The sequence below is a fragment of the Pygocentrus nattereri genome, chromosome 6 (genome assembly GCF_015220715.1).
Source record: "Pygocentrus nattereri isolate fPygNat1 chromosome 6, fPygNat1.pri, whole genome shotgun sequence".
Lineage (NCBI taxonomy): Eukaryota > Metazoa > Chordata > Actinopteri > Characiformes > Serrasalmidae > Pygocentrus > Pygocentrus nattereri.
Window position 1 is genome coordinate 15,801,388 of NC_051216.1, and position 21,898 is coordinate 15,823,285.

The 21,898-nt window shown below is 43.1% G+C and overlaps 1 protein-coding gene across 1 annotated transcript; it reads left to right on the top strand.

Annotated features, from left to right (window-relative positions):
- Nucleotides 1-7,901: 7,901 nt before the first annotated feature.
- On the top strand, nt 7,902-19,280 carry igfbp5b (insulin-like growth factor binding protein 5b). Its single transcript, XM_017691592.2, has 4 exons — nt 7,902-8,235; nt 14,661-14,878; nt 15,213-15,332; nt 15,480-19,280. Exons 1-4 carry the CDS (start codon nt 7,902-7,904, stop codon nt 15,612-15,614), a joined length of 807 nt encoding a protein of 268 aa, XP_017547081.1. The 3' UTR covers nt 15,615-19,280.
- The last annotated feature ends 2,618 nt before the right edge of the window (nt 19,281-21,898 follow it).

A 21,898-nucleotide genomic window follows, 5' to 3' on the forward strand; every position in this document is an offset into this window, starting at 1 on the left:
TTCCTCTTTGCTTTTTTCCCCCATTAATTTTATAGTGCAGATGTAACCCAGACCAAAGAAAAAATCAGGGCAGATGTTTTATCCTTGCCACTCAAATTACTGCACGTGTACGTGTTACTACAGCATTTAATGTAAATCAAGTATTAAGTTTCTTTTCACCTTGATTTTTTTTTTCTTTACTTGATCAAAAAAGCTGAAGCCTTCGGTGTGTAAGAGGTACAGAGGATACAATAAGTCTGCAGATTACATTCTACATCATGAGTTTGTGTATTTAATGCAGCGCCAGGTCCTTTGCGGTCCAGATACTCTTTCAATAACTGGACCGTCCAACAACTAGTGAACATTTCAGAGCTGAGCCAGCATGTCCCTGTGTTCCTTCACCACATTCAACTCCTCATTTGTACACAAACAGTGCGATAGACACTTCTCTCGGCTGACGTCTAAGCTTCTAACCTCCTCTTTTGTCTGTTCCTGCGCGTGTGTTGGCGGGGCGGGGGGGTGGGGGGTGGACTGGAGGGGAGTCGTCCACGTGGGTGACTGTATACACAAATTGAAGAGAGAGAAAATAATATTTTCAAACGGAGTAAACATTTCCGAGACATGAGTAATCAAAGTGAGTGACGTCGGTGGAGCCTTTCCCGAGACAATTTGCTAAGTTGGATATTGTCGAGCTCTATACATGCTTTTGTTTGTTTCCAATTAAGCTGTGTTTGGGTCACAGTAAATGAAGGTGAACAGTTTAAAACTGCACTGTGGAGAGTTTAGCTCAGGCTGCACTGTGTCACAAGGCTGTAAAAGCCAAAAAAGGCATTTTAAAGGATACTCTACAAGGTCCTCCACTGGAGCTGACATTTACAATGGAAAATATACTCTCAGAGAATAAAATGTTCAGGCCAGAACAGAATCTATAGTCTTCTAGACGAGCTGTATATACTGATGGACTTTTAAAGCTATATGAGTGGACGAAAGAAAGTGAGCTTCAAACAGAGCGGTTAAGATTTAGTGATGTGAAGAGCCTTCCACTGCGTAGCACATCAGACCAGTAGACACAAGCATCAGGGAACATTATCATCATCAAAAACCCCAAAACAAATCTCTGCACAGTACTGGCCTAGCCGCAAATCTGGACCGGTAATTTGTGACAGTTTACCTCCTCATTAGCAACTGGATTACATTTCCAGCGCATTTCCAGTAAATTCTGTACGCTGCATCCAGTGAGTTTATTTTCTTTCCAAGGTAAAGACCTGGGAGGCAATCTGACACCTTATATGAGTGGAAAGGAGTTTGGGTTCAGACAAGAACTGTAGTTCATAGATGACTCAGGAGAAGAAAAGGGAGAAGAGACTAGCAGAGAAAGAGTCTCACTGACTCCAGGTACGTGATCAAGCCTAGTTACAAGCAAAGTGGAGCATTTCTTCTATGAAAGGCACCACAAGTTCAGATCCGAAATCGTAGCTCGGAGATGACTCTGAAACTCGAGAAGCCAATACAAAAAGGGGTTCACTGACCTCATTAGAGAACAACTATATGGTCGCGTCATTAGTGACCAAACTGTAAGATTTATTTGAAATACTAGAAACAGAAGCTGCCAGATGACTCATGAACTCAGGAGAAATTAAAGAGAAGACCGTGTCCGCTCCCAAGATCATTGAGCTCATCATCGACTGCTACTGATCATACTCAAGATTACACAAAAAATCGTTTGGATGACTCTGGAACTAATCAGGCACAGACCAAACGCCAGAACAGTCGAGCCTGAAGTGTTCCTCACCCTCTCACGATGACCCTGACCAAAAAATATTATGAATTAAAACTTTATGCTTAAAGTTCTGAGTGTATTCAACACTTTTAATGCAAATGCAGCCATGCCTTGTTCAAGTTTTTCATTTTTCTGGGTCAGTAAAAATCCTCAACAACTAATTTTTACAACTTTTGTTACAGTTTCCATTCTTTTTGGGAGGCTTGCTTTCAGTTTTTCAAAGAAGTCTGCAGAGCTTTTATCCACATCTTCAAAGTTTAGTCATAGATGTTGGTTATGTGACACCCTTAAAGTGTGATCACATTTAAGTAATTATTTATTTTACATATATTTTATACGTTCTTTTGGGTTTTTGTATGGGTTGTTGTACTGTAATGTGATGCCTCCAGTCCTGTAGAGGGAGCAGTGCCAGGGTGCGGGCGCTAGACTGTGGCTTAGGTGGGCAACAGGAGAATGTTCTCAGATGAATCTGAGAGCTCAAACAGAACGCACTGTCTCATCGTGTCTTCTGTGTCCTGTTACCCAGGTGGGGAAATATGTGAAAATTTGCAAGTATAAATGTTCACAAAGCACTATAGTAAAGGTTGATGAGTATGTGTGTACTACGTTGAACTGTGTGTAATATGAGCCGCTATGGCCTGGTGCATTGGCAGACGTTCTGCGCCGGGTAGCATTAGCTAACCGGCTATTAGCCTTCCGTTAGCATTAGCTACTCCGGCCCGCTAACCTCGCGTCTGCCCTACGCTATTGGGTGCTATTAGCCTTCCGTTAGCATTAGCTACCCCGGCCCGCTAACCTGCTATTAGCCTTCCGCTAGCATTAGCTACCCCGGCCCGCTAACCTTGCGTCTGCCCTACGCTATTGGGTGCTATTAGCCTTCCGCTAGCATTAGCTACCCCAGCCCGCTAACCTCGAGTCTGCCCGACGCTATTGGGTGCTATTTCTCGCTCTGGCGCTCCCTAACTTGGCTCTGGAACTGCGTGTCTCCCTGTCGCTATCCCTTTGGTGCTCTCGCTAGCATTAGCCGCCGTGGCCTGTTAACTGCGTCTGGCCGACGCTATTGTGAGTTATTAGTCTCTCGCTCGCATTAGCTACCTCAGCACTGTTCCCGCGCGCTTGGCCGCCGCTATTGTGTGCTATTTTCCTCCCTCTAGTTCAGCTAACTCACTGCAGTAACTACTTGGCTGGCGCCATTACACGCATGTAATAAGCAGCATTAATCATTTCGGCCTTATTAACACATTTAATCTACTGGTTGTACATAAGTAGATAAGATAATTAAATATATGTGAATATAAAACCTTATTAGGTCGCTGTGAGTGAAGTTAAGGGGTTCTAAAAATTCAATTTATTTGTATTTCCTATTAAAGTGCCTGTTTGGCCTTTAAGTGAAGCTAGAGCCTCTGCCAATTTTATTCAGGTTTCATACTTTGGTCAATTGTAAATACACTCTATGCAGATAAAGTATATGAAGCTCAACTTAATGAGATTAAAGCACTAAGAGAAAGTCAGTGAACTCAGTATGAGTTAAAGGTATTTTTGGTGAAGGTGTAACCGTGTAACACGTGTGTAACAAGTGTATGAGTATTGGAGTGTGTGTATATATATATATATATATATATATATATATATATATATATATATATATATATATATATATATAATCATTGGCGATTAACAAGACACACTCAATAAAGAAGTAGTTCTGCAGGTGGGGACCACAGACCACTTCTCAGTACCTTTCTGCTTTCTGGCTGATGTTTTGGTCACTTTTGAATGTTGGTGGTGCTTTCACACTCGTGGTAGCATGAGACGGACTCTACAACCCACACAAGTGGCTCAGGTAGTGCAGCTCATCCAGGATGGCACATCAATGCGAGGAGGCCGTAGGAGGGCAACAACCCAGCACCAGGACCACTACCTCCGCCTTTGTGCAAGGAGGAACAGGAGGAGCACTGCCAAAGCCCTGCAGAATGACCTCCAGCAGGCCACAAATTTGCATGTGTCTGCACAAACGGTTAGAAACCGACTCCATGAGGATGGTTTGAGGGCCCGACGTCCACAGATGGGGTTGTGTTCACAGCCCAACACCATGCAGGACGCTTGGCATTTGCTAGAGAACACCAGGATTGGCAAATTCGCCACTGGCGCCCTGTGCTCTTCACAGATGAAAGCAGGTTCACACTGAGCACATGTGACAGACGTGACAGAGTCTGGAGGCGCCGTGGAGAGCGATCTGCTGCCTGCAAAATCCTTTAGCATGACCAGTTTGGCAGTGGGTCAGGAATGGTGTGGGGTGGCATTTCTTTGGAGGGCCACACAGCCCTCCATGTGCTTGCCAGAGGTAGCCTGACTACCATTAGGTACCGAGATGAGATCCTCAGACCCCTTGTGAGACCATATGCTGGTGCGGTTGGCCCTGGGTTCCTCCTAATGCAGGACAATGCTAGACCTCATGTGGCTGGAGTGTGTCAGCAGTTCCTCGAAGATGAAAGCATTGAAGCTATGGACTGGCCCACCCATTCCCCAGACCTGAATCCAATTGAGCACATCTGGGACATCATGTCTCGCTCCATCCACCAACGCCACGTTGCACCACAGACTGTCCAGGAGTTGGCGGATGCTTTAGTCCAGGTCTGGGAGGAGATCCCACAGGAGACCATCCGCCACCTCATGAGGAGCATGCCCAGGCATTGTAGGGAGGTCATACCGGCATGTGGAGGCCACACACAATACTGAGCCTCATTCTGACTTGTTTTAAGGACATCACATCAAAGTTGGATCAGCCTGTAGTGTGTCTTTCCACTTTAATTTTGTGTGTGACTCCAAATCCAGGCCTCCATTGGTTAATACATTTGATTTCCATTGATGATTTTTGTGTGATTTTGTTGTCAGCACATTCAACTTTGTACAGGACAAAGTATTCAATGAGAATATTTCATTCATTCAGATCTAGGATGTGTTATGAGTGTTCCCTTTATTTTTTTTGAGGTGTGTGTGTGTGTGTGTATGTATATGTATGTATGTATGTATGTATGTATGTATGTATATGTGTGTGTGTGTGTGTGTATATATATATATATATATATATATATATATATATATATATATATATATATATACACACACTCCAATACTCATACACTTGTTCTGCATTAATTCACTCCATTACACTGTTACAGCTTCATGCATGAATAGATGTATAGAGTAATATTTTTATATATATTTTTGGATACAATGTTAGAGCCCAAGTATACTGAGTTATAGACCTAATTGTTTACTGCGATGTGCAGAGTTTTGTTATTTGAGAAGTTGAAATGATCTTTGTGAATGTATGTGAAGAGCAAGTAATATGTAATGTTGATGTGAAACTGTGATAGAATGAGGAGTAAGACCAAAGATTGTTGAGAAGAGATGATTTAGTTTTGTATGTTGTTGAATAAAAAGAGCTGAATCTGAGAGCTCAAGCTGAACACACTGTCTCATCGTGTCTTCTGTATCCTGTTACCCAGATTCTATCTAGGCCCTGCTAACCCCAGGGTCACAAGTGTTATGTCCCATCCCGCACACCAAGGGGGTTGTAACAGTTACGTTTACCATTTTCTGCTCACAATCATGTAATCCCACACATTTTCAAAGCTTAGGTCTGGGCTCTGGGGATGGCCAGTAAATTCAACTCCAGCAGCCTCTGCTTCCTTACAGCCAAACATCCTTTCAGACCCATAGTCCCGAGCTCTTCTCACAGCTGAAAGATGGACAGAAACACCTGTAGATTTTTTCAGATATGAAACAAGAGTGGAGCTTGATTTTCTCCTTTCGCTCAAAGAGGAAAGTTGATGAGCCTGATTAGGAGTCCCATTGTCTGTTTAACCTTTAATCATGTTTTGATCTACAGTTTTGGCAACTCCTGTTTTTCACTTTTGGTTCTCCTCAGAAATGAAAAAAGGAAAAACTAATAAAATTAGGAACTTGTAATTAAGGGCCACCATTTTTGAATGGAAATGAAATAAATGAAAGGTGGTCACGTTTGCACAGTGCTGTGTGTGTGTGTGTGTGTGTGTGTGTGGAAACCTGCCAGTGCTCTTCACACAGGCTCAGCAACTGCGGCTCAACATCTCTAATCGTTGCTAACAGCTCCTTCTACTGGACGTTCATCAAACTCTCAAAGCAGAGAACGAGCATCTTAAAGTATAGCCTGGCAAAGCCAGAGGGAGAACATGAAAAATCAGCATGGGAGGTGTTTCATGGGACAGCTTCATGGGACATTAGATGATAGCTGAAGTTGTGAAGTTTTTTATTTTTTTATTTTTTCATAGTTTGCAAAACAGGATTTCTGAATGGTAGCAGTGATGGAGACAACACGCACACTGCTCCTCTGATGGACTGCACATGTGGACCATGTGTAAAAGCCATTGTCATTTTTTTAAGGAAAATGGCAAACATGAAAACAGAGAAGACGTTCATATCAGAGCAGCTGAACTTTAAAGTTTGGCTGTTAGATTTAAAGCTATACAGCTTTTTATTGTAAGCCACAAGTAAACATTTGACTCTTTGAGTTTAATGCACAGTGAGTTAAATCTGTCCCCAGAGGCTCTTGCTTTCTGTGAATAGGACAGTAGAAGCTCTAATCTATGAAAAGTGTCTGAAGTCCAGATCTCATCCTTTGGGATATATGCTCTTAACAAAGTCATTCATTTTTTTATCTTAAATGCCTTAATGAGCGTATTTATAGGTTTTCCCTTTAAAGAATACAATAGAAAGCAGCTGAGATTAGTATGGACTACTTAAAAATGCCCACTTTAACAAACTTTGTTCTAATTTCAGTTGCTGCTTACTGAACAAGATCTAACACCTAAATATGCATTACAAGATAATCCAAACAGTAATTTTAGTGCTGAACTGAGTAAAACAATGACCATCATTAAGGATTTATGATATGTGGGTGCCACATTATTCAACACACTGTCCCACATGAACTGATGCTCTAATAGACCTGAATCCACCATTCTGCACTGGTACAGCAGAAGACTGTCCAAATGCACAAACTGCCCCGTTCTGCGCACTTCAGCGTCACATTCGCACCTTAACGCCCAGCTGGAGGCGCGTGCACATGCCACGCACTTTTTCGGCTCTTCTTGCTGCTTCAGCTCCGTTCGAAACGCATGGCGCGTTTTGTTTTGGCGTCAAGCGTGAAAGCCAGAATCCTAGTCGAGACTGGGCTGGTGGGTATGCGTGTGTATGTATTCAGCGCTTTATGGGGACCCCATGGCCAAGGACTGATGGAAAACGTGAACATGTGTTAACGTTGTGGGGACAAAAGTAAAGGAGCCTGAAGACTAGAAGCTGCGGTCAGGGCTGTGTTAGGTGCACAGCAGCATTTAGCTGTCATGTGAATACCCAACGACGAGTGGAATACAAACTTAGGTGTTTTGCCTATATATATGTGTGTGTGTGTGTGTGTATGTGTGTGTGCTTGTGTGATGGGGGGGGCGGGCGGAGGAGTAGGGGTTGTGCGGGGGGGGGGGGGTGATGGAGGAAACCGTTGGCGCGCGGCCAAGCTTGTGGTGAGCGCGAGCGCGCCTCCCTTCTAGGCGCTCTTTGGGTTTGGCCGTTTTTAAAAAGGCGAGTCCGTCCCCGCGCTCCGTCAGTCTGCTCCCAAAACTTCACTCCTGCACGCGCGCGGTAGCGCTGTGGTGTGTTTATGTGTGTGCGCGTGTACTCGGGGGTGGAGAGCGACAGAAACAGCGAGTGAACGAGAAGGGGACAAAAAAAAGCCCTGCACCGACTCGCCTTGCGCACCGGACCGTAGCTGCTCTCCGCGAGGAAAAACCGGGCAGAGCGCGCCGAGACCCTCCTCCTCCCGCCGGTGCTTTTACCCCCCATGCGGATGCCATTGTAGAGCCTGAACAGCGCGCGCCCTTTCCTCCCGGCTTTTCTGCTTCGGATGCGGGACTCACGCGAACTTTTTCTCGCTGTTTGTTATTGAGAGATAACAACAACAAAAAAAGCTGAAAAGACACTGATGCCCTGAAGCGCGCGCAACGAACGTCACGTGTTGATTCTGACCGGAGGTAAATAAAACGCTGCTTTGTTTTGTTTTTGAGAGAGGGAGAGAGAACAGGAAGAAATAAGAAGAGAGACGATGCTGCTCGGTGTGTGCCCGCTGCTCCCGCTCGTGCTCGCCGTGGCGCGCGGCTTGGCCTCATACGTGCCCTGCGAGCCGTGCGACCAGAAGGCGCTGTCGATGTGCCCGCCCGTGCCCATCGGCTGCCAGCTCGTGAAGGAGCCCGGCTGCGGCTGCTGTCTGACGTGCGCGCTCGCCGAGGGTCACGCGTGCGGCGTGTACACAGGGACTTGCGCGCACGGGCTGCGCTGCCTGCCGCGCGATGGCGAGGAGAAGCCGCTGCACGCGCTGCTGCACGGCCGCGGGGTGTGCACCAACGAGAAAGGCTACAAGGCGCCGCACGCGCCCGCGGGTGAGTTGCTAGCGTGCAGGTGTGCGTGCGCGTGGTGCGTGTGTTTGTATGCAGTGCCAGAAGTCACACGAGTGTAAAACGACTGCTGTTGTGGGAAATTGAACTGAATGCACGAGCTGTAATGTTAGGGCAACTGGGGCAGTTTGGTTGGCGACGGAGGGCACTTGTGTCAGAGTGTTCAGGCCATGCTGCAAGACAAACACTCCCATGGACAGCACGAGGTAGCATGCATTCTGTAAGAAATGCGCGTGAACAAGCTATCGTTATGTTTAGGTGTGTATATTCGCGAACGCGCACCAGGAAACTTTTCAGCATGTCAGTGACACAGGTGAACTGAGGTTGATCAGCCTGCAGCTCCTCCAAGCAAAAGCTCATTTTAACGCCGTGCACGAGCACCACCGGCTCTGCACGTGTGCGGCACGGTAACAGTGTTTGCTTGAGCTGCACGCTGAACCCTGTCTAAACACTTGTGTGGAAATGCTTTGGCATGACTGTAAGCTTAGCGTGCACAAGTCAGTGTTGATGATGTGCAAGCCTTCCTCGCGGAGTTTTGATGTTTGGGGGACGGTCGTTGAAGGTGGTGCAAAATCACTAAGCCCTCCCAGCCAAGACCTGTTCAGCCTTTCTGTTCTCTTTGCTGTTGTGTTTAGTTTAGTGGTGCGCTTCAGTTCATTAGATCATGATCCTCCCCTGAGAAGACAGTGTAGACCTTGAGGGGAAGCTTGGAGCTTGAGGGGTCCAGTAGATTTCGGTTAGTCTGAATTTAGGTGTTCATCTGGGGGTGGTGCAGAGAGTTAGATTACTGTTCAAAGATTAAATCCAAGGGGAGGAGGATGGCTGTAGTTTGGGCATGTGTGCTGAACTGAAAGCTTCATGAAACATGACCCCCCCCCCCAAAAAAATATTTACCTACCCCCAACATGTGTTCATGCTATATGTATGAAATTATGATGTTAGGGATCTAACAATGAAACCTTTTTTTTATTTATTACGGGCTTCTTTCCAGTTGTCAGTTTTAATGTTAAATTATCCCCACCCCCGTGTTCCCTGAGGCAACATCAATCCATGGTACAGCATGAGAAAGGAATTTGCGCTCTTCTGCAGTCATTGTTTGGAAAAGGGAAGGACGGCTCGACATTTCTTGCAGCAGTGCAACTGGGGAAGTAGGAATATGGTCCTTGGTTATGGCTCTTGTAGGTTAAACATATGCACATGCACATTCGCACACGGAGACACTTCAGAGCCCGGCTGTGTTAGAATCTCCACATGAGAGCTGTGCTGTAACAGGAGCAGCTCTTCCCCAGCGTGTGATTGCATTGGGCACATAGTCGTGCCACAGTGATTCAGCAGAATACATTCTAGAGCTACTGTTTGAAGAGCTATTTATCAAGCATTGGATGGATGTGGAGGGGGGCTTCTCATCAACTGTAGTGTTTGGTTTCATCCTGGTTTTACCAGCAGGACAGGAGAAAAAGGAGAGAGAGGTCAAGTGTCCATATCCACACTGATCATGAGCCACTGGCCCCTGCCTCCTAATTACTCACCTTTCTTGCATTGGATACGCCATAAGATTAGCCAGAACAGAACACTGGACAAGCAATCCCAAGTGATAGAATACAGTTAGTCTCATCATCTTCAGTCTGCTTGGAGCAGAGCAATTTTGCATATGTTCTCACTGAAAGCATATTATGGATAGATGCAAACTACACCTAGAGTTTTCCACTTCTTCGGATCACGGTTGAGTCCTTTACCCACCACTAGCCAGTCAGGTTTAGTTCCGCGGCTGGTGCTGTCAGGATAGTGTGATGTGACCTGGACCTTTATCCCCTTGGAAGTGGTTGGACACCTACTTTGTGGTTTATGTTTTAAATCAAGCCCTGTTTTAAGTTAATCAGTGATAGACAGGGTAGTTTGTGATTTTCAAAAGTTGGTCAATGCCATAAGCCACTTTTTGGAGCATCAGAAGCTTCAACCTCTAGCTAAATGACAGAAATAAAGATACCCCCTGGTACAATTCAGCAAACTGTTTCTTACTAGGGTTCAGCAGATGAAGAAAAATGGTCCAAATCTAGAAAACTTGACTTGCACATGAACAAGCATGATGTGTATTGGCAACACAGAATCAGTTAATGGATGTACCTCTGAGCCAAAAGAACATCAGAAGCTGACATTTGGATATGATTTGGTTTTGTACAAGAGTTCTACTGATTTATAATCGGCTTTCTAATTACTGGAGCTTGCTTGCATTATAACTATAATAACAAGACAAACGAATGGAAAGCAGTCACTTGTTTATTTTAGCAAAAATGTGCCGGCATTGTGTCATTAGCAAAACCTATACAGACTGAACACTCAGTTTTTTACCATTAGATTGGTTTTCCTCACTTTATTTAATCCAAAATCAGGCTTAAACATCAACCATATGTCTCGGACAGCCACTCACCTTCAGTCAAGGTATGCAAGTGAAGATCCTATTGGGCACACTTGAATGATTTCTACCAATAAAGTTTACCAGCAATTTGTGCAGTGTGTATTTGTCAGTGGCACCTGGAGGGTTAGTGGGTAACAGCTGTGGAGGAACTCTGCTTCCACAGTAGCCTCCTCTGTCAGAAGTATGTGATCGTTGGGCTGCGACATCCTCATGCCGAGCTTTAAGTGGGAACATGTGTGTGGCTGGCCAAAGCTGTGGAGAGTCTTAAACCCTCCCGACTCCCCTCCATCTCCATCACCGCTGCAATCTTATCGCTTCCAGTTTCTCAGATCACACTGAGGAAATTAAAGTTAAAGCAGAAAACAGCAGACATTGTGGTAAGACCATGTGGTTAAGATGCCAGCCTGCTGAAATGTCCTGTCTCAGACCAGGGGTGCTCACTTCAGTGTCACATTCCTCCAAGGAAAGGAAACGAAAGGTGCTTAATTTCATGCCTGCAGCACAGGTTCAGCAGTGGCTGAAACCATATGGAGGAGTTGCAACATTGGTCAGAATTGTTACTTTTGTATCAGGAGTCAGGACCTTGTCACACCTAGCAATTGTCCCATGTTGGTGTGGATGGAGACAAGGCAGCCTCTGATTGAGTGGTTTTCGAAAAACCCAAACTCAAATGTTGGGTGAGACCTCAGACCAAAATTAGGCGGTGGCTTGTGTCTCGTCTTGGGTTTTCATTGCTGTTGAGGGGTGCCTTCTGTACAACTGACAATGCAAGCAACAAGGTTGTCTCAGTCCATTCATCACAATTTGAACCTAACACAGTTCATTTTATAGTTTTTCAGTAATAATACATGAAACCTGAATGTAGTTCCGTGATGTATGATAATTCTTATAATTCCAGTTGTGATGTTACACTGGCTGCCATAAGCATGTGATATAAGCCTTCTAATTCTCATCATGCATAGATCTCAAACATGCACATACTTAGAAATGATCTCGAGTGAACTGATGATGCCATGAAAAGTGCTTTCAGGTGAACGGGTTATATGTACTATAATGCAAACTTTTGGTGTTTTGGGCTGAAGCAGAGAGGACTTTCTGAAATGATGAAAAAATGAATAAACGACAATGCCAAAGTGCAACATACAACTAAATTTGGCAAATTCATTGCCTTGAATGACCAGCCCTTCTCTGTTGTCGAGTATGTTCATACTTCAGCCTACATACACTAATCATTTCAATAAGTTTGGTTTATGTAAACTGTTTTTGTTTTTTGAATTTTGAATTTGGCCAATACCTTTCATTACAATGCACCACCTGCGGTGATTTGTAAACAAGTGTTAAGACTGCTCTTCATTATTCAGCCATATGGTCACTAATATGTTGATTTTATTGACTTTTATAGAGTAAGCTGTTGTGCACTGTCTGATTTCTTCGGTTACTTATCAGTTGAGACTAAAGACTGATGTCATAACACAGTGCCAGTCTAATATTCTTACACTGCATCATGTAGATGTTTCATCTTTTGTATCAGCACTTCATAATTTGTAGCAAGTGTTGGGATCACACTGCTTTTTTGGTGGATTGGTCTACAGGCAGCAGCTTCTACTCTGGCCTTCTTTAGCCCTTTGTCTGCTTGCTTCTCTGTTGCAGTTGCACGGTCATGCTGTGGATTTGGGCCAGCTTTTAAATATTGAGCAGCGGAATCTGGCTTTGGATGCCGTGGCTGGTCAGTGACTTGAACAAAGAAAATGAATGCAGAGCGAAAGACTAGGCCAGGAGCAGTGCCTGCTTAAAAATGCACCTTGTTCACTCTGAAACACCTTGCCATAATTGTCGCAATGATGAAATGATGGCATGACTAACAACTAACTGGTTTGGGTACCATGTGGATGGTTATAAACAAAGTCAAACACTGCATAGTATGCACCAAGAGCCAGGCCTGAGATTCATGTGGATTCCAAGAATATCTTGCGAACACTCAAATTGCCGTACATCCTCACCAATCAGTGAAATACGGGAAAAATTTAGAGAAGGTTTTGATTTCATCATTAGCATTGAGTCTGCAAAAACGTTGGATATTGATGAAGTATAATTGGCCCGTACGCATATTAATATTTAAACAGAGCCCTATCAGATGCACCTTCTTTGCCTGCTCAGGTCCTCTCGTCTTAATGAAAACTTTGCAAGGCCCAGGGGGAGAGACACCAATACCCTCTTCAGCTTTCATTCCAAAGCTCATTTGAATAGAGAGGCTGCGCGTGATATGTCTGGCTTGGCCTTACTCCAATGTCTTGGCAGGGGTTCAGATGTTAAACACAGACTTGCTAAGCCTCCTTTACAAGCTGGGGACCCTGCGCATGGAAAAAGTGAGGTTTGTCCTCACGCTACAAAACCTGGCATATACACAAGAACACATGAAATTGACAATTTAAAAAGAATAAAACAAAAGCTAATAGAAACTGAAATGTGTTTAAGGCACAGGTTCTGACTAAACCGCCATAAAGCTTTGTTGTGGCTAATGTCAAACTTCTGAGAGCACTTGCATTACCCAGAATGAGCTAACTCCCTACTAAGTAATCCATATTACAGAAACAGTTCATTTTCTAACTGAAAGGACGTTGAACGAGGTAGTTGAGACTCAGCAAGCTGACTGGCCTCTCGGCTAGCCTGGCTGCTGGGAGCTTTTCTGTACAGAAATATCAGTCTGCCAAGTCATGAGTTGCAAGATTAATTTCAAAGAGTCAACCATGGCTCTGATAACAACTTCAGAAGCCAGGAACCCAATTCCAGTAATCACCCCTCCCCCATGTCCCCATGTCTGCAGTATCAGACAGACTCTTTCAACACCAGTCTGCTAGGAATACCCCTCTCTTTTACATTGGAGCACAGTGAACCAGGGTCTCTATAAGAGAAATGGCTGAACCATTTTTAATCCGCCCCCCCGAGCTGCCTTGTGACACCTCGCGGCTGTGTCCTGAACAATACTTGGCACATTCCATCTCAACATTTGACCCTGACTTTAGCACCCACTGCCATTCTGTTAGATTTCTTTGGTGGATAAATATAGCTACGGCCATGTAACAGTGCCTTGGCCTGCTGGGTTCAGGGATTATTTATGCACTTACTATACTGTAAAACCATCTGGGGAAATGATGTCTGATCACCATCTCTCAGCCATTTCTCCTAATAATATGCCTTCATAAATTATTTAGTTTAGGTGAGCAGTTGTCTGATTCAAGTCAGTCCAAATTTGTTATTTGCTTTCATGCAGTACTTTGGGCCCTTACCTTATTTCTCTATAGGCTGTAGAGACTGTCAAACTCTTTGTCCAAATATGGTTACTTCCCTCGAACACTCAAAGATAGAGTTACCATCCTGACACAGGTTCGTCCATCTCGCTAAAACCTTTTGGTTGCTGTGACTTCAAAAGATCTAAGGTTGACTTAAAGGAGAAAAAGAGCCTTTGAAAATGGGTTCTGTTCCACTACAAAAGGCTGCAGTCAAAACTTTCAGCTCAAACATGCTTACTAGAGTGAGAAAGTAAGCTGCATTTAAGAAAACATTTTTTTATTCTTCTACCAAATGCTTGCTATGCTTTGTCGTTCCCATAAAGAAGTCCATAATGAAGTTTTGGCCTCATTGGTTACTTGACCATTGACGGTTTAGTTAACAATGAAGCAAGTCACAGCGAGAGTGTCCCATTTTGGTCACTGTATTTAGGTTTCGTAGGGGGACCAGGGTTTGTATAGGTGGGGGTAGGGCTTGTCATCGCCTCTTGATCCTTTTCTCCACTCGGTAAACACATGCAAAGAAAACATTTGGTGGGAAAGCAGTTGGTTTCAGATTTATTTTCAGAAAAAGCTGGGCAGTAAAAACTAGTCGGTGTTATTTGACATCAACTTTGATTCCTCTGCATTGAAACCAAAAGCAAATGTTTGATAAATAATGGTTGGGATAAATTAAACTCATCCGTGTTTGAATTTTTTTTTTGTAGATCGTGAATCTAAAGAGCATGATGACACAATGAAGACTGATGCGACAGAGGAGCAGCTGCCTCAAGCCAAAGTCCCCTTTAACCCAAAACAAGACATGATCAACAGCAAGAAGCAAGCTGCCATGCGCAAAGAAAAAAAGAAGCAGCAGGAGAAGCTGAGGTCTGTTGGTTCACCGGATTACCCAGCGCTCCCAATCGACAAGCATGAACCAGAATTTGTAAGTTAAATGAGATTGCAAAGTGCGGAGGGGCATCGATATTCAAAGATATGTTTAATATATGTAAGAAATTTAATAAGCAGCTGATATAGCATTTCTCACTAAGCCAAACAACAACATGTAAGGAACACCATGCATGCAAATAAATAAATAAACAAATGTTTGACAGATTTACAGTTTGTATGTTAAATCACATGAGCCTAAAATAAGATGAATCACTAATTCTACTCAAACAATTGGGTACAGGTGACCTCTTATACTGGCTTGAATGTAAATCTATGTAATATGTAAAAGTGTTTTATTATTGATGTGCATTGTGTGCTGAATCATGCAGGGTCCCTGCAGGAGAAAGCTGGACGGAATCATAAAGGGAATGAAAGATACATCTCGCATCATGGCTCTGTCCCTCTACCTGCCCAACTGCGACAGGAAAGGCTTCTTCAAGCGCAAACAGGTGTGGCTTCAGTCCTTTTCAATGCTTTTCTCAGCCTCTGTGTTCTATGTGACTATAGCTGTCCTGTGAGTGTTAAGTGTCTGGTAATTTTCCATGGAAGTCACGTAAGTCTTCACTTGTCTTTCCCTCCCAACCCCCCCCCTGCAGTGCAAGCCCTCCCGTGGCCGGAAACGAGGCATCTGCTGGTGTGTGGACAAATATGGCGTGCAGCTGCCAGGCACTGACTACAGCGGGGGTAACGTCCAGTGCAAGGACCTGGAGAACAGCAACAACAATGAGTGAGGAGGGACCCGCTGTGATCACCTGACTCGAGGCTCGCCTCCTTCTTTCCTTCCCACCTGTCCACCCGCCAGTCACTTTGAGATTTTGATGCGAAAGAAAAACAAAAAGCAAACCAATAGAACTACCACAAAAAGCTAAACTGAGGAAGAAAACAAACTCTTTCTCTTTCTGACTGAGCTCTCATCTCTAACTCAGGGGACCCAGCCAATCAGAGGGCCTCAGCGGCATCCGGTTTAAGGGCTGGGTCCCGGCAAATGATTTTTAAAAATATATACATACAATTATATATTTTTATAGAAGCTGGGGTTTGAGCACCATACTGGTAACATACAGCGGGAAAAAAGAAAAAATGTATATGGCATGTTGATGATTATTAACAGAGGGCTATCGGTCTTTTACATCTTTTGAGATTGAGGTGTCGTCGGAGATAGCTTGAACTTGTACTATTGGAAGAACTATTCAATTTTTGTTTGTTTTTGTTTTCCAAAAGAAGAAAACATGTTATAGGGATGTGCTGATACAGCTGTCTCTTTTGTCTGTCTGGCTATTTTGGTCCTGTCAGAGCACTTAATCATTGGGGGAACCTGCTTGGAAATGTGTAACTTCACCAAGTTCAATGTATGTATGCGTGTGTGTGAGCGTATGTGCATGTGTGGCACATTTTTATATAAGAATGTCCCCTTTTTCTTTCTTTTTCTGCCACATAAGCTAGTGGCAAAGACCCCCATCCCCACGGCATCCGTAGGAGCAGCGATAGAGTAGCTCGAACATAGCATTCTTTCACTGGCCCACTCGCAGCATGTCTTTGGGAGCAGGATGGTGTAGAAACAGAACCCCGTCCCACAGACCTCTCTGTGGCTCCGTGTAGCTTACCTAAAATGCCAACTGTGCCTATGTAACCTAACGCTGCCGTGCAGAGTGACCCAGGTGAACGGAGAGCCGATGGGCTGCCCGCTCGTGGCTGCAGACCAAGGTCCAGTCACGTCCGCGTCTTCTTAGATTCCTTGCGAGAAGGGCAAAATCAGTTGGCACCCATTTGCAGTAAATAGTATAAAGGCTTCTGTGGAAGTGTCACTATCAAAAGTAGGACGTTTGGACGTTTGCGTTTGAGGCAGACGGCAATGCCCTAATGCTAGAATCTCCCCAGAATTTCTGTTTCATGGGACGTTCACCTTCTGAGGGCAGTAGCTTCTGTGACGTTTTGGAATAGCCGTCTTCTTTGGTTTGGTTTTGTGTTTTTTCTTTGCCTTCAGTGAAGTATCGACTGCCCACTTATGAGCCATGTTCCTTGACCAAGTGCTTTCACTGAGCTAGTGAGTGAGCCCTTGGCACAGTATGTTACCTTTAACTGTAGATTGATGAATGTTTTTCTAACAAAGAACTGGTGCTGGGAAACGGAGTTGTGCGTTTTAGCGTGTTCACGTTGTTCCATCTACCCTGTCACTTTGCGGCCTAGGTGTTCCCAAACATCCACTTCTCCCCACCACGCTTCTAGTCTATTTTCAGGACACAAAGAAGTGCTCACGCTGATAGTTTGTCTTCAGCACGATGCAACTTCACGTTTGGTTTTTAAGGGGCATCATTGAAACAGAAGGCACGTGTTGCTACCATGTCATTTAGTGCATAATTTTATATGAGTCTGTGTGTGTCTCAGTGCCTTTCTTCATACAAATACATTTGAATAGTGACGTGAACGTTACACAGTAGCCAAGAGGATAAAAGATTTTTTTATTGTATTGACGAGGGACCTCAATTGCATTCAGATATATACATGTAAAATCCATCACGCCAACACCTTGGAAAATCACTCCATGTGATGAGGCAAAGATAAGAGCAAGAGCTATTTTTTCACTAACAGCTCAAGCTAGTGGGTACACCTCTGTCTCTTTTGTTGTTTTTTTTTTCCTTTTTTTTAATATCTATGAATAAGCTGAATATTGATTTGACAGAGACTGCAAATGTATGTAATCGCTGAAGAGTAATTTAAGTTGTTGGGTTTTTTTTTCAGTCAAGCTACATATAGACAGGGATACACAGAGGCCTCGTCGGCCAGCTCCAGCTGGAGTTTCCTTCGGAGGGAACCAGCGAGAAAAGCCATTCCCTGCCACAGTGGTTCTGCTCAGATCTTATTACAGAGCTTTGTGTGATCATAGTTTCATGGCTGGGAGGGGGCCAGTAATGTTCGACACAATGAGACTGAGAAGCAGCTCCGCTGAGCTTGCCCTCTAGTGCTGCTTCTCTCTGTTATGGATAGCTACTACATTAGAATATATAAAACCCATCACTCCTGTGTTCTCTCGCAGGTAGACAAAGAACCACAGAATGTACTGCTGGTGTGTCCGGATGGAATGAATGAGTGATGAGGGACTCTCTGAAGGTGTGGAGAAAGAGAGAGAGAGAGAAAGATAGAGTGGGTTAATCAGATCTTGATGGGTGTTTGAAGTAAGTCATTGCGGAGGTTTAGTTCTCTCTGTTATTGCACAAATGGCCTCCAAGAAGGAGGCTGGCACGTGGCAAGTCCATTCTGCCGGAATTTACCCAGGTCCTGATCCATGCTCAGTGCCCCCTCCCACTTTTTTTTTGTTTTTATAAAAGCAGCTTGCACTTATGTATTTACAATACTTCTTTTTGCCACATGACAGCTTCCTCCTAGTAGTGCCGACTCAAAAGCAAACTTCAGTTCAGGTGTTAGGAGGAGCAGGAAGCAGGCCTCAGACACAAAATACCCTGCCTGGGGATTTTTTTTTTTATTCGACAGGGGCTTTTAGTGGCCCAAGCCTGACAACCACCTCTTCATCTGGTGGGGGGTAAAAAACAGTAAAACGAAAGCTATTAATCTCAGTCCATTCTCCATCTACTCTTGCAGCTTGCAGACTATGTGCCTCAATGGCACCTAGGGAAAGGGAGAGAAGGTGAGAGCCCCAGATGGGTGATCTCGTCCTGGGTTCTCAGTGTCCCATCAGGGGACGCAAGAACACATACATACAGCGCAGAACACATTACAGTAGATACCGCTAGCAGGCTAGACTTACGGAGCTTTCGGAATCTGTGAGACAGGTACAAGCAGCCGGAAAATCTGTGACTACTAGCATCAAAAGCTGTAGGCGACTTTTTTTGGTTCAAGGTTAACATGTGGTACATCAAATCATATGTGGTGAAGTTATACTGCAATGTTCCCGATGCCTTGTTTTCCATAACGGTACCAAATGATCAACTGAAACAGCTGATGTTCTCTATCAACCAAAGACAATGCTCAAAAACAGAAAACTCATTTCCTGGATGATCATCTAGAACCTGGTCACTGAAAGAAGGAGAACACAACTGACTGAGACTCTCTAATCATATCTGTGCTGTAGAGAAAGGAGAACAGTCAAGCCACAATGCCACTGTAGTGTTGCTCAGTACCTTCACCAGATTCCGAATCTCCACATGGTTAGACAACTACAATATACGCTCATGATACGGTAGTTACAGCTCTTTCTGAATGCATAACAGTTTCTTCTTGATTTTTTCTTTTCTTTTTTATTTTGTGGATGAGAAAAGACTTGATGATTGATCACCCTGACATGTGGCCTAACTCGGCGTTTGGGGGAAAAAAAAGGACCCATTTGTGGCAGGAGGACCGTGAAAACAGCATTTGGAACTCTTAATAAAACAAATAAAAAAGAAAAAAAATCTCAAATTATTAAGAAAAGTGAATATCACTGTGTAATATTTATTCAACTTGTAATTTATGTACTCTTTTAACCTTTGTCTTTTTTTTGTTATGACAAAGCATTTATTTAAATAAAGTTATGTATTCATTTAAGCCCTTGTTACAATCATTCTTGATAAAAAAAGACACTGACTTTGTGACTTACACAAAGGTTTGACCGCCCCTTCACTGTTAGAAATAAAGGTACAGTGCAGGTACAATGTTCATTTGTGAAGCTACAATGTAAATGTTCCCTGAAAGGTAAACAGTGGTTTTAAGGTCTAATTGTGAACCTTAAATATGTTTTTGCAAGTAAAAAAAAATATATACATATAAACAGAACAATAAAATAAAGAGCCTGGAGACAAAACGGGGTGTGTGAAGTCAATACTTCACACTATGAGAATATAATCAGTACAAAAATGAATTTCAATAGATTATGGTACAGTTATGTTCCCTGACCAAAGGTACTGAGATGTCTCAGTGACGGCTTCATGCCTTTATTTCTGAGAGTAGTCAAATGACATGTTTTATTGGTTCTCTAAGTGAAAAGTTAAGACTTTGCTATTTATTTGCTGAGTTTAACATCCTGGAAAAAACAGCATATGAAATTTGCAATAGGATTTGCATAGGCCATATTTTATGATCCTGACGTTGACCAGGTGCACCCATAATTTTGCATAAGTTGCATAAGACAATGTTTTCGCAAGAACACAAAATCAGTCCATATATGATATTTAAACAAATATGAATCTGTGATTAAAACCTCTGCATTAGTAAAAAAAACTGAGATCCAATATCAACATGTTCACTAGTGAGAGCTGTATTTAAGCACTAATAATTGATAATGCTTTAAAAACAGTGGCAATAATATTGTCTTATCACTTTAATATAAATGTGTAAGTAAGTAAATCTGGACTTTTCACAGTGCTGTTCAAATCTTGCAAATGCTGTTGTTATTGTTGATAGACCAGGGGAGGTAAAATGGCCTGGAGTGACTAAACATTGCAGGATACAGGTTTATTTTGGGTGAAGACTTCTTACATTAAAGGCCTGCCTGGAGGCTAGTCACCTGGTTTCCAGAAGAAGTCAAAGAGACTGCACAGGAACAAGGAAGTCATTTAGCATTGAGCCCCAACTTCAAGGGGGTAACTCGCACCGCCACCAAGTGACAAACTCACCATTCAAATTATGGAGGAAGCCAGTGCCACAGACAGATTGTGCAGGCCATGATGTGAAAATCTCTCCTTTAATCGCAGTGCTTCAGGGCAAGTTAGCATAACCTCACACCACAGGGCTTCACTGATTAGCATGGGGTACTTAAGAGACAGAGCTAAAATCAGAGGTCGTCTAACCCTGTGGTGATAAATACTGCGAGGCCCACCTTGCAAGACCAAAGCAAAAGCCTTTACCTTGTTCCAAGTTAAAGCAATAGATCGGACCATGTATGATTTACTATCATCTATAAAAATGGACAAAAATGCAGAATTCTTTCCATTGTTATACTAATAGTATGTATGACAATGTCAGAAACCACATAGCCAAGTCTATTTAAGATTACATAACACTATTTTAATTGGCAGGGTTGAGATGTATTTCAGTTACATTTTGTAAAGGTCGTATCATCTTTCAAAGAAACATCACTGCTTATTAAGTAAGTATTTTAAAATCCAAATTAGCACACAGCTTATAAAGGCATGCTCTGAAGAAGAACAAATACCGAAGATCGTGCTAAAGCCTGAGTAGACTGATAAATCTCTGTGATGAATCTTTATTCTGAGTTTGAAGAAACTCTTCTGAGGGATGACTGAACTGAACAGTCTGCTTAGTAATGCGTATGTTCATAAGTGATAACTTTAGCTTTGGTATTGTTCTATGGCAAGTTACATACCTATTAACACATGAAAATCACATAATTACCCACTTTGAAGTCAAATTTGTGAGATTTTGTTATTGGAATATGCTGAATTGTTGCCTTACATCATGAAGGGGCAGTGGAATGATGGGAGCGGCAGTGGAGTGAAGCAAGCAACGAGAGTCAAATAATAATTTTAATAATTGATTTTTTTCATGAAATATATTAACAGAAGAATTACATAAACAAACGTGCTAAATTTCCTTCGGGATCAAAAAGTATATCTATCTATCTATCTATCTATCTATCTATCTATCTATCTATCTATCTATCTATGTGAACCAGTAACAGTGAGGAACAGTGTGAATTAAAGAAAACTGACAGCAGTTTTTTCCCCTAGGGACTTTTACAATACATATTGAAAATATATCCCATTGATTTTAATGTACTGTGATAAAATACATTACTGGATTCATTTAGGACAGTGTTTTCAGTATGTAGCTGTCACATATATCACATACCTTTTGGGGGTATTTTGCCCAACTCAGCTAACTGGCGAAATATAAGCTCCCATTACTTGTTATCTACATTAATGCTGCAATGCAAACCTAAAGAAGCAAAGTTTGAGCGTGAAACATGCAGTACAGTGCAAAAGTCAAATATCACCCTTTCTTTATCTAATTTCCAGTCAAAATGGCCATTAAGTACAGGCTATTCACTTTAGATATTAGATAT

What these genes read in the sequence shown, in the direction of transcription:
- igfbp5b (XM_017691592.2), top strand. Translation starts at nt 7,902, where the DNA reads ATGCTGCTCGGTGTGTGCCCGCTGCTCCCGCTCGTGCTCGCCGTGGCG. An exon ending in GGCGCCGCACGCGCCCGCGG is followed by an intron (nt 8,236 to 14,660) that starts GTGAGTTGCTAG and finishes TTTTTTTTGTAG; the next exon opens with ATCGTGAATCTAAAGAGCAT. An exon ending in ACAAGCATGAACCAGAATTT is followed by an intron (nt 14,879 to 15,212) that starts GTAAGTTAAATG and finishes TGAATCATGCAG; the next exon opens with GGTCCCTGCAGGAGAAAGCT.